Source organism: Spea bombifrons, chromosome 1, assembly GCF_027358695.1.
Source record: "Spea bombifrons isolate aSpeBom1 chromosome 1, aSpeBom1.2.pri, whole genome shotgun sequence".
Classification (NCBI taxonomy): domain Eukaryota; kingdom Metazoa; phylum Chordata; class Amphibia; order Anura; family Pelobatidae; genus Spea; species Spea bombifrons.
Window position 1 is genome coordinate 150,907,958 of NC_071087.1, and position 12,287 is coordinate 150,920,244.

The 12,287-nt window shown below is 41.2% G+C and overlaps 1 protein-coding gene across 1 annotated transcript; it reads left to right on the plus strand.

Annotated features, from left to right (window-relative positions):
- The first annotated feature begins 3,709 nt into the window (after positions 1-3,709).
- Positions 3,710-9,856, plus strand: MRPS30 (mitochondrial ribosomal protein S30). Its single transcript, XM_053457950.1, has 5 exons — positions 3,710-4,320; positions 7,178-7,323; positions 7,780-7,885; positions 8,423-8,599; positions 9,484-9,856. The coding sequence occupies exons 1-5, from the start codon at positions 3,738-3,740 to the stop codon at positions 9,744-9,746; spliced, it is 1,275 nt and encodes a 424-aa protein (XP_053313925.1). The 5' UTR covers positions 3,710-3,737; the 3' UTR covers positions 9,747-9,856.
- Positions 9,857-12,287: the final 2,431 nt, after the last annotated feature.

A 12,287-nucleotide genomic window follows, 5' to 3' on the forward strand; every position in this document is an offset into this window, starting at 1 on the left:
AAGCATAAATGCTATGCAATATACTGTATAGTACAATGGAGGCAAAGTATAGCTGTGAATTGCCAGGAATACACACAATAAAGCCCAATCTATCAACCTATCTTTTTATTATTAATAATCATAGGGAGGTCTCAGAGCTAAGTTGGCCATAAGACTGTCTTATACGTTTAATAATAGAAGACTTTACGACATTATGACTAACATCAAAATGTTCCACATGTTCTGTTAGTAATTAGATGATAATAATTTCACATTTACCATTCACAAGCTGAACAAAACAGATTGCATAGCACAGCAATTTTCTGAATAAAGTCACAGTTTGTGCCTATTTATTTGTTACGGAAGGCTGAACGCATTAATTATGCCTTCCATATCTTTGATAAATGTATAGCTCAATCACTTTTTTAGTCTGATATCATGACCTTTTTTGTCAGTTGTGTTACTTAACAAATGTCAAGTTCCAAAAATGTATTTTTATTGAGCCCATTTTGTATATGTGCAAATTGGTGCATGCATTCTTTAGTTATTGGGGGTTCCGAAATAATACTTTTGTTAACATTTAACCTCTCTGCGGCTGCCGCTACATAAACCAGAAATGACAAGCAGGAAGCTCACTACCTGTGCATGCTCAGTAGCACTCTCTTTGAAGTAAAGTCAAATTTTTAACTCCAATAACTAAAGAATGCATTTACTGATCTGTTTATGGTAAAGCATATTGGCACCCATGCAAAATGGAATCCAGCATGCATGTAACCTCAAAATAGGGCTTCAGTCGACCTTGAAATATTTTTTTTCCAAATAACAATATAATAAAAGGTGAGGACATACATGTTGTCATTGAACTCACATTCCCTCACCTGCAAATCTCAAAAATTAAAGTTCCAAACAACTTGTGCATTAGACAACAGTTTTGTGGGTGTGTCACATTACCGTCCGTTAGGCATGGTATAAAAGGGCAAAAGATGTTTCAGAGTCAGGTCACAATAGCCAGAGGTAAAGGGTAGCCGGAGATATGCAAACTAAGGGAGGCAAGCCAGAACGCGGTACACAGGAGATCAAACAGGAGCATACAAAGCTCCAAGTATAAGAAGAAATAACCATCCAACAACTAAGCAACTCCTTAGTGAGATTCTGGCATTTTAATTTTGAATTTGGTTCCAATAAGGATGTCACACCGAGCGGCTAACCGATGTCCCCTAGCTGTGTATATAAAAAAACAACAATGGCAATGACAAGGCTTGTGGAAGTCATTTGTCATTAAAATATTTATAAATATATAAAATAAAAAGTCAGTGGTGTTTTTCAAAACCAAGATCCAAGTCCAATAAGTGAGAGATCCAAATCGAATGCACATTTTATTCAAAACCTTTGATGTTTATTTATTTTTTTGTCTAATATTAAAAATTATTCAGGCAGACGGATTAACCCCTTCAGGACCAGCGTTCGTGTACTGCGTCTTCCCTTTTTACAAATATTTTAATTCTGTGCTCGTGATTCGCTTCAAAGCAATCACGTGCACAGAATTGAGGGAGAGTGGCTGCTACGGATCGCTGGGGACAACCAGCGGTCAGTAGCAGCCGCCCCTCGCGATCCCAGTGTTCATAGTGACGCTGGATCGCTCATTATCGATGACGTACCTGGTACGTCCCGGTCTGGCGGTGACCTATGACCAGGAAGTACCAGGTACGTCGCGATCTTGAAGGGGTTAAAGCTTTTATATGCTTTATATACATTAGTGTATAACTACGTGTTATGTGCTGTGTACCTGTCGGCAAGCTCAGAGGCACACGGGAGGCTATTTCTTTTATCTATCACTCTCTCAGTAAAGTAAAATTTCCTTACATTACATCTAAACCTCTGACCCACCAGCTTCAGATTCTTCTCTCCTCCTTTGAAATAAACTTCCCTTCTGTACGTTGTTAAATCCTTTAAATATTTAAATATTTCTATCAGATCTCCTCTTTCTTCCAAGCTATAAATATTGCATTCTTTCCTAAATAATTTGTATCCATCAAACCATTCACCATTTTTGTAGCCCACCTTTGAATTTGTTCCAAAATGTTAATATCCTTCTTGAGGACTCTCCAGGACTGTACACAGTACTTTAGATTAAATCTGACTAGAGATCTTTAAAGTATCAGGACCACCTTCCTCTTTCTGCTAATAATGCCTCTAGCTATACAACCCGACACCCTACATGCTTTTCCAGCACTTTATTGCATTGCCTGCTCACCTTAAAGTTATCAGAAATAATTACTTCTAACTACTGTGTCCCCAATGCTATATGCTGCCTTGGGATTTTTATTGTCCCAAGTACATTATTTTACATTTAACAACATTAAACCACAGCTGCTACACTCTTGACCATTTACTTAAATCACTTAACTTTTGGCTTGTTCCATCAGGAATGTCTACCATGTTGCAGTCCTTTGTAACATCTGCAAAAAGACATTCCTTACCATTAAGTTATCCTGTAGTATTGCTCATAAAAATATTAAAAAGTACAGGTCCTATTGCAGATCCTGGAGGTACCCCACCAGCAACAAGACCTTCATCTGACTATACACCATTAACTACAACCGTCTATTGAGAGTCAGCCTCACAGTGGTCCTGGTGGCTCCATGAGACCCAGGCAGCACTTTGACAGGGGAGGCAAATTGGATGTGGGCACGGTTTTGGTGGTTGCCGGGGCCCACATTTCATCCTTGGACCCATGTAGCACAGTCTTGGGCCAATCCTGCTTCTGTCTCCTGTCACTCAACCATTGCATTATCCATTCAACTATTTTAACATCCAACATGCCATTTATCAGTCTTACATGGGCGACAGTGACGAATGCCTTACTGAAATCCAAATAGGATATATCAACAGCTCCTCCATGGTGTATTATTTTAGTTACTCAAAGAAGTAAATTAAGTCAGTTTGACAAGATCTCTTGGTAGTTGTTTAACAATCCTATAGAACGGTTTCCACTAATTTGACGTAAGGCTAACTGGTTCGTAGTTGGCTTGGTCTTCGTTTTTGTGATGAAGCACAACAATTGCCTACTTCCAATCCTCTTTAACTACTCACAGTGCTAACAGTGACTGGTTAAATAAGCCTGCTAATAACTTTGGGTGTATCCCATCAGCTCCCATGGACAAGGGCGTAACAAGCTTGGTTGAAGAGGCCTCCCTGTGCAGATCTACACACTTCGAACATTGTCACTTCCTGTGTAAAATCCACACGTACGTCTGATTATATTGCACAGTTACACAAAAGGTGCCAACTTTGCCAGGAATATGGTAATAAATAATAATTATTATGTGTGAGAAGGTCATATTAGCACATGTGGCAGCTCTTTACCGCATACCATTTTAACATATGGCCGAACAGCACATACAGAGCGCCGCACTGCGGTACGAGCGATGTACGAACTCACTACAAATGACTCATCTGACATTCCGTAGGACAGCCTTTTATTTTCGCTACCATGCGCTACGTCTGGTGATGAACTACAACTCCCATGAGTCTATGGGCAGCATGACGCTGGGAAACAGCAGACCTACAGCTCTCTCAAATACAATCCGCGCGGACATTCTTTTCTGTCAGGTGGTGTTTATCCAATTAAAAGTGACTTCTCCGTTTTGGAGCCTTTAATTGGGCGCTCCATGCATCATGTGACTCACACTGGGCCAATCACTGAACGCAGCAGAAGGTCGCGTCCTATGTTGCTGGGGCCGGCTTTTGGATGAAAGATGGCGGCGCACCGGTTGTATGGGAAGTTACGGAAACCTGCCGTGATTTCCGACCATCTGTTGCACCTCACCGAGCCTAAGGTGTCCCCAGCCGGCACGTCGCTATACCCTCCGGTCAAAGCATCCCTGACCGCAGACAGCAAGGCTTCTAGGCGCCGCCGGATAGAGGAGCACTATAACCGCGTGCATGCACTCACTGACATCCGCGAGAAGCTGAAGCTGATCAATGGCCTCCAGAGGCTCAAATACATTGTGTATCCCCAGACTTTCGCCCTGAACGCTGACAGATGGTACCAACACTTCACAAAAACGGCCTACGTGCCTGGTCTGCCCCAGAGAGGTGATTCCAGTGCCCCTGAGCCCGGGGTTGGTGGTAAAGCTGTCCTTGGGGAAGAGGACAAGTCTCAGCTGAAGTCCCTGGTGTGCGAGGCCTTGCTGCAGGAGTATTTCTATGCGAAGAAAGGGCGGACTTACCTGTACAGACTGCAAGAGGTCTCAGCGGCTCCCTTCCTGACTAACCTGGCAACCATATTGAACAGTTATTGTGCCAAATACAACCCTGTGCTGACCCGGGCCAGCCTAGGTAATCGCTGATCTGCTGCTATAACCCGCTCTCCAAAGGGGCGTCCCAGGCTGGGCTCTCTATGCTTTGTTAGCAAATCGTATTATTCCAGCGAGAGAACGATACAAGACATTTGATCGATAGCAATATCTTTAGCTGCTAAAATAAATGCCGTTGGCTGATTGGCAGATTCTGGTGAATGGGTACAAACACTTATACGTACGCGGCCGCTTAAAGGTTTGGGGTCACTTAGTCGTTTAAGTGGAAAGCAAAGACATGTCTGGCTGTAACATAATTGCAAAAAAGGGTTTCTAATGATCAATTAGCCTATAAACTTGGATCGACAACGTGCCATTTGAACACAGGAGTGATGGGAGTGATAAAGGGGCTCTGTACGCCTATGAAGATGTTCCATTTAAAACTAGCATTTTCCAGCTACCATAGTCATTTATAACCTTAACCCTGTCTACGCTGGATTTCCGATCCCTTTATAACGCACAAAATTTGCTTCTCTTTGAAAACCAGACATTTGTAAGTGACCCCAAACTATTGAATGGTAATGTAGGTAAATACTTTCTAAGCATATAATGAACTCTGCCATGTAATTTATCATCAAGGCTATAGACATCTAGTAAATGGTTATTTTCCACCCTGTGCGTAAATCGGTTAAGTGAGGGATGTGGAAAAAAAAACCTTCCGGTTGCACCAGGGTGATCTGTTTATGTGATGTGCTGCTCCTTTTTTGTGTGCGCTTTTTGTGTGCTGTTTTGCTATTGTACAGTGCTCTGGAATAGGATAGCGCTTTATGCCTCAATTAAGTGAAAATAAGACGCGTGTCCACATTTTAACAATTAGTAACCTAGTGTGTATAAGCAGCCTAACTGGGCTCCAGTAACAACAATAGTGAATTACAGACTCCTGTGTGTATACCTTCTAAATACACCAAATGACAAAACTAAGTGAAGCAGAAACAACGTATATGGTAACCTCTTATAATCCTTATATAGTCTACCTTCAGCACAATATATGGATCACACAGAAGGGAAAGCAAATCTGCATGATCCAAATATTGTACCGAAGGAAGTAGGGCTGCAACTAACGATTATTTTAATAATCGATTAATCGGCCGATTATTTTTTCGATTAATCGATTAATCGGATAAAAAAAACAATATGCAAATTTTTCGTTTATTTAAAAGAATTTAATGAACTGGATGTTAAAAAACAACTTAAAATTTACATTAACATTCTTATTTTGTTATGATGTAATAAAAAACAATATTTTCAAAGTACAAGAACCCAAACACAATATTTATGAAACAAAATAACCCCAAACATTCTGAAAAGAGGTGGACTATTACTGTTCAAGAAACTTTGCCCCAGCACTTTGCACTTTGCACCCAGCACTTTGCACCCAGCACTTTGCACCCAGCACTTTGCACCCAGCCCTGGCACTTTGCACCCAGCACTTTGCACCCAGCACTTTGCCCCAGCCCTGGCACTTTGCATCCAGCACTTTGCACCCAGCATTCAGCACTTTGCACCAGCACTTTGCACCCAGCCCTGGCACTTTGCACCCAGCACTTTGCACCCAGCCCTGGCACTTTGCACCCAGCACTGGCACTTTGCACCCAGCACTTTGCACTGTGCCCCTGCACCCAGTCTCTAACTCTGCCCTGCACCCAGCCCTGCCCCCACATTCTGCCCTGCCCCCACACTCACACTCTGCCCTGCACCCACTCTGCCCTGCACCCACACTCACACCCTGCCCTGCATCCCCACCCCCACTCTGCCCTGCACCCAGTCTCCCACTCTGCTCTGCACCCACACTCACACCCTGCATCCCCACCCCCACTCTGCCCTGCACCCAGTCTCCTGCCCTGCACCCCCCACCCCCACTCTGCCCTGCACCCCCACCCCCACTCTGCCCTGCACCCCCACCCCCACTCTGCCCTGCACCCACACTCACGAACCGCTCTGTGCGAATGGAGCCACTCGCACAGAGCGAACCGCTCTGTGCGAATGGAGCCACTCGCACAGAGCGAACCGCTCTGTGCGAATGGAGCCACTCGCACAGAGCGAACCGCTCTGTGCGAATGGAGCCACTCGCACAGAGCGAACCGCTCTGTGCGAATGGAGCCACTCGCACAGAGCGAACCGCTCTGTGCGAATGGAGCCACTCGCACAGAGCGAACCGCTCTGTGCGAATGGAGCCACTCGCACAGAGCGAACCGCTCTGTGCGAATGGAGCCACTCGCACAGAGCGAACCGCTCTGTGCGAGTGGAGCCACTCGCACAGAGCGAACCGCTCTGTGCGAGTGGCTCCATTCGCACAGAGCGATTCGCTCTGTGCGAGTGGCTCTGTGCGATCCGTGCACATAGACATGAAGAATACTTACCTCCGGAACGCGTCACATCCGTCACGTAGCTAGAAGGCGGAGACTGCAGAGCGTGTAGCAGAAGCGGGGAACGCTCGCGGAGGTAAGTAAAAGGAGCCGAGTGCTCCAACAACGAATTGATCACTCGATTAATCGATAACGGAAATCGTTATCGATGATTTCCGTTATCGATTATTATCGATTTTATCGATTCGTTGTTTCAGCTCTAGAAGGAAGACTATATAGGGGTTAACTGAACACCAATGTCTAAATTGCAGATTGAACGGATTTAATGTTTTTGCACAAATGTGTAGTCATGTATTTTTTTTTTATTTTTTTGGTTGGGCTGCTATTGTTATCAAAGCTGCTATTTATAATATTGTTAATCGCTATTTTAGGTCCCAAATTACATCCCTGTAGTCTTTCATGCTAATATTGTTCTATCAGTGATTTATTCATGTTTATCTATAAGTAATCTTCAATACCGTTTCTTTCACATAGATTTAAAACCAGAGGTTAACTTCTATTGGCTCCGTGGTGAGACCGTGGTGCCCCGAGGACACAGAAAAGGATGCGTGGATCCTATTCGATTTCAGATCGACGATAAACCTCTTGTCCAAATCAGAACGCCTACACCTCTTAGAGAAGTATGATGCATGTGTACTACGCGCTATTCTTTATTATTGTAGCAAAGCTCCGTTACACTTATTACAGTGCCAGCAGCTTCTATTCTATTCCAATAACAATTAACAGTAACATTTAAACTGGCAGCATATAATTTGACAGTAAAATTAAGATGTTAAGGCATACTGGTACAGAGCAAGAAGAGGGACCTGCTCTTGCAAGCCTACAATCTATCTATTGCTTACAACATTAATACTTCATTTATTGGTTGTTTTTTTATTATTTTAGCAGTAATAAACTTATATTTTTTTATGTATGATTTATTTCTTTAAAGGAAAACAAAGTATTAGATTCTTTATATATCAGTTTTCATGTAGCTTGTGCGTCTTGTTTACTGTTGATTTTTCTTGAACGTTTTTTTATTTTTTTTAATGCTAAACATAACTCTTAAACTTGTGTTTGCTTACTTTTTTCTTAAGTTTGTTCCCCTGGAACATGTTGTTGCTGAAGAAGTTCCCGTGATCACCTTTGAACCAAGCAGATTGCCTCTCTTCAAAAGACAGTATGATAACAAGGTGTTCATAGGTAATTTTTGTATGACCATAAATGATTATATAAACATTTCTTCCATATTTGTTCCCTACATAATATGCAACCGTATTATTGTCTTAAATTTAGGTTGAGAATCTGGTGTATTTCATATATTTGTTTATCCAACACTGCCTGGCCCTATAAGACAAAGTAATAACCCCTTTAGTTACTAAATCAATTAGCCAAATGTATTTGATAATTGGGTTCGATTTCACTGGATGCATCCATACATGATTACTGCTAGCCCTGTTGAATCTAAATATCAATTAAAAAATTATAAACATTTTTAAACGATGTGTCTGCATGGTATTCTAGGTAATAATTCTAGGTAATACATGGTAATAATTTTATAATTTAAATGTAGTTTTAAAGTGATTTTCAAATTATATCCCTGCAGCATTAGGTCCTCACAACAGCAACAAAGACCTTATGAGTTGTACTCCAACAAATGTATTTTGTATTACTATATTGTTCATTCCAATGCGTTATTCTAATAATCTAATGGTTTTTTTTCCCCTCCCATTTCTTTAGGTTCCCTAACCGAGGACCCATGTAAATTTGGCCATACACAAATTCATTTGGTCCCAGATAAGTTCAAAAGGGAAAGGTTTGAAAGGAAAAATCTTGCTGAACAGATTGAAGTTTTTCTGAGGTCTAATGGTATTGCCAGTCTCTTTGCATGGACTGGGGCACAAGCCATGTATCAAGGTAAGGATGGCTGTGTCTGTCAGAAGAGAGTGAGAGTTTATTTTCCACCAGTGAAACAGTAAGGACTGATACAAACACACATGCTTCAACATACAGACCCACCAATGAATATGGATTCTTGATATAGGACATTTCCCCTCTCTAATACACTCGTGTGTGTGTGTGTGTGTGATTGTTTCTTAGTGTGTGTTGAAAGAACCCCCCCAAATGTCATTATTGTCAATTTTAATGTTCCATTTTTACGCTTCCCTGTTGTAATGGAGCTACGGAATCTCCTGGTGCTCTATAAAGACTATACTGTTCTAGCTCTTACTGTATATACAGTTTTTTTAAGCACTTGTGTTTTTCTTTTTTGGTAAAATATTATGTGTGCACTACTATGACACGGTTTATTAGGATATGAGGGAAAGGGCCCAATGAGATAACGAGCGAGAGGGTTTGGGAGTGACTACTTCTAAGGCCTTGAGAAGAGAGAGTGGAAGAATGTGGTAATGCATGTAAATACACAGAGTAAACAAAGTACAAGAAGGAAATAAGGTGAAAGGGGCAGAAGTGTTTTGGAAAATGTCATAATCTAAAGCTAGCGAGTAAGAGGCTTGGATGTAATGTAAGGAAGTCTCATTTTGCTGAGAGAATGGTAGACTTCCAGCAGAAATAGTTCAGGTTAACACAGTGGTTTATTTAAACATGCATGGGATGGGCATACGGCCCATCAGGGATATCCTGAATCTAAGACAAGACCAGGGACTAAAGAAGGTTTGATGTTTTTACAGCAGGACATTTTTTTTTTTTTAGATTAATGGAATTCTGTTGTTTGCTGCAAAATGTTTTTTTTTTTTTTCTTCTAGATGTGTTTTTAACCAATTTATTTCTTGCTTCTTCAGGTTTTTGGAGTCAGTCCGATGTGACAAGGCCCTTTGTGTCCCAGGCTATTATTTCAGATGGAAAATATTTTTCCTTTTTCTGTTACCAGCTAAACACGCTGGCTTTGTCAGTTGATTCTGACGTAAATAACTCCCGCAAGAACATTTGCTGGGGAACACAAAGCGAGCCTCTGTACGAAACTGTAGAAGGGGACAATATCAAAGGATTCAATGACGACATTTTCACAAAGCTTGTTGACTTCTTTCTTAACTGCCCAGAGTAAATGATGTATATAACACCATGGCTTATAAAGTGATATTTGTCCTCAATCTGTATTTATCTACATATTTTCTAATGCACTTACAGACCATAAATAAAATATGTAGCAATGTGTCTTTTTAGCATCTCTAAAATATCTTACTTCACAGGCATCGTTGTGTAATTACAAAACCAATTCAATCTCGCTAAAATTGGGGTGTTTGCACTTGTTCCTTTTATGTATAATCCAATATACATCCATCAGCCTTAACATTATGACCACCTACCTAATTTTGCCACCAAAACGGTACTGTCCCGTCTGTCTAGTAATAGACCTGAAGCTGTGCTGTGGTATCTGGCACCAAGACATTAGCAGCAGATGCTTTAAGTTGCGAGGTGGGGCTCCCATGGATCAGACTTGTCTTGATCTGGTTGTGTTCCTCAAACTGTTTGTAAACCATTTTTGCTTTGTGGCAGGGGCCTCTTATCCTGCTTAAATAGGGTAATGCTGTCTGAGAATACCATGTCCATGGTCTGCAATAATGCATGAATGGCAGGACCCTAGTAGCGATGGGAAGTTTGGTGAAATGATTCATTGAAACGAACCGCTTTACTCACTGTGATTCACAGCAGTTACTGCTTCCCAGTCCCTCCCTGCAGTCACACTGACGATTGGTCCCACCTCTTTCATTATAGTCTATGAATCCTCCTACTTGGCAACTAAACTCACAGTAAGTACATAGTTATAGTAAGTATAAGATTAATATTTGGGGTGCTGAAAGTTAGGGGAGGTTGGAGTTAATTTAGGGGCCGTTATGGTTAATGGGGTCTTTAGGGTTAATTTAGCGGTAAGGACTATGCAGTTAAATAAGGCAAACAAAGCGGAATCTGAATCCTGGGGGCAGTGAAGATTAATCCTGTATTTATGAAAGTATCATTTTGGTTGATTCAGCGTTCCTCTGAGCGATTCAGTGAACTGATGAATCAAAGTTCCTGCAGTTCATGATTCACAGACTGAACTGTTACAAATGAATCTTTCAGTCTACTGAACTGATTCATCCGAATCATTGAAAAGAATCGGTTTAAAAGAACGATTCGTTCATGAACCAGGCATCACTAGATCCTAAGTTTCCCAGCAGAACGTTGGCCAAAACATCATGCTGCTTCTGCCGGCTTGCCTTCCTCCCATAGTGCTTCCTGATGCTATGTGTCTTCCAGGTAAGAGACACGTGCCCAGCGGCCCACGTGATGTAAAAAAAAAATAATCAGGCCCCCTTGCATTGCTCTGTGGTCCAGTTCTTATGCTCATGTGGCCATTAAAGGCACTTTGAGCAGTGGACAGGGGTCAGCATGGGCACCCTGGCTGGTCTGCAGTAGCCCCATATGCAACAAACTGAGATGCGCTTTTGATTCCTTTCTATCAGAACCAGCATTAACTTTTTCATCAATTTGGGCTACATTAGCTCCTCTGTTGGATTTGACCTCGTGGGCCAGCCTTCCCCTACGTGCACCAATGAGCCTTGGCTGCCCATGATTTTTTTAAGGCAAAGACAGATTGTGCGATCGCTCTTGTCGTTGACCCAGCAAAACGCCTGGTCCTTAAGCGATATTACGAAAGCTTTGCAGACACATCACTTCATATGCTTTCCCAGAGAAAACTTACCTTGCTCAGCAGAGTATCGCACTTCTCAACAAGTGACATCTTGCTTTAACCCCTTAACAATTGACAGTCCAAAAAGTGAGTGGCCACTTGGGTATTGGTTAGTTTAACCATTTTTTATATACATATTACACTTTATTATGTTTTTCTTTTACATGCTGAATTGCACCTACTCCTGTATCATCTGAGAATTATGAGATAAATTATGTTTTATTTTGTGTGGTCACAGCGCACCTCCCTACTTTTATATTATTCTTGTTCTTTCCTTTCTAGTAATGAGACACTAGGAGGTGCGGTGCTGGAGTTTTGTCAATTTTCTGGGCGCAGCGTATTTTACTCATATTTTAGTCAGAATTATCTTGTTTTGTCCCGTGCAACGACAGGGATATCTGCAACTCTTTTAGAAGGCGGAAAATCAATTTATATTTAATTCAAGCTACCGACGTAAGATCTATATGGTGCGAAAGTGGAGTTTTTATAAAATGCTAACTTATTATCATAGATATTCTTCTTATGTTATTTTTCCTTTTTTAATATGTGACTGTAAAAATATTTGTGAAACTGAATAAACCCAAATATTTTTTTTAAAAAAATCATAGCTGTGTTCATAGTGACAGCAGTTAAAAGCATTGCAGACTTCCAGTGTAGAGAAAGATAGCGGGACAATTAAAAGCCTTTTTTGGAATTGTTTACTTAATGAGGAGCCCATATGCTCGCCACTAATAATAATGTATCTGTAAATTATAAATATTCTTAACACATTCTATATTCAGTGGCACTCATATTTCCCAGGATGACAAAAAAAAAAAACTGAAGTTTTTGGAAAAAAATATATAACATACAAAGGGAAACTGATAAGGCTTTTCTAGATAATTTTTCTTAGAAATGTATAATCTGCATTTAATA

What these genes read in the sequence shown, in the direction of transcription:
- MRPS30 (XM_053457950.1), top strand. Translation starts at nt 3,738, where the DNA reads ATGGCGGCGCACCGGTTGTATGGGAAGTTACGGAAACCTGCCGTGATT. An exon ending in GCTGACCCGGGCCAGCCTAG is followed by an intron (nt 4,321 to 7,177) that starts GTAATCGCTGAT and finishes TCTTTCACATAG; the next exon opens with ATTTAAAACCAGAGGTTAAC. An exon ending in GGCACAAGCCATGTATCAAG is followed by an intron (nt 8,600 to 9,483) that starts GTAAGGATGGCT and finishes TTGCTTCTTCAG; the next exon opens with GTTTTTGGAGTCAGTCCGAT.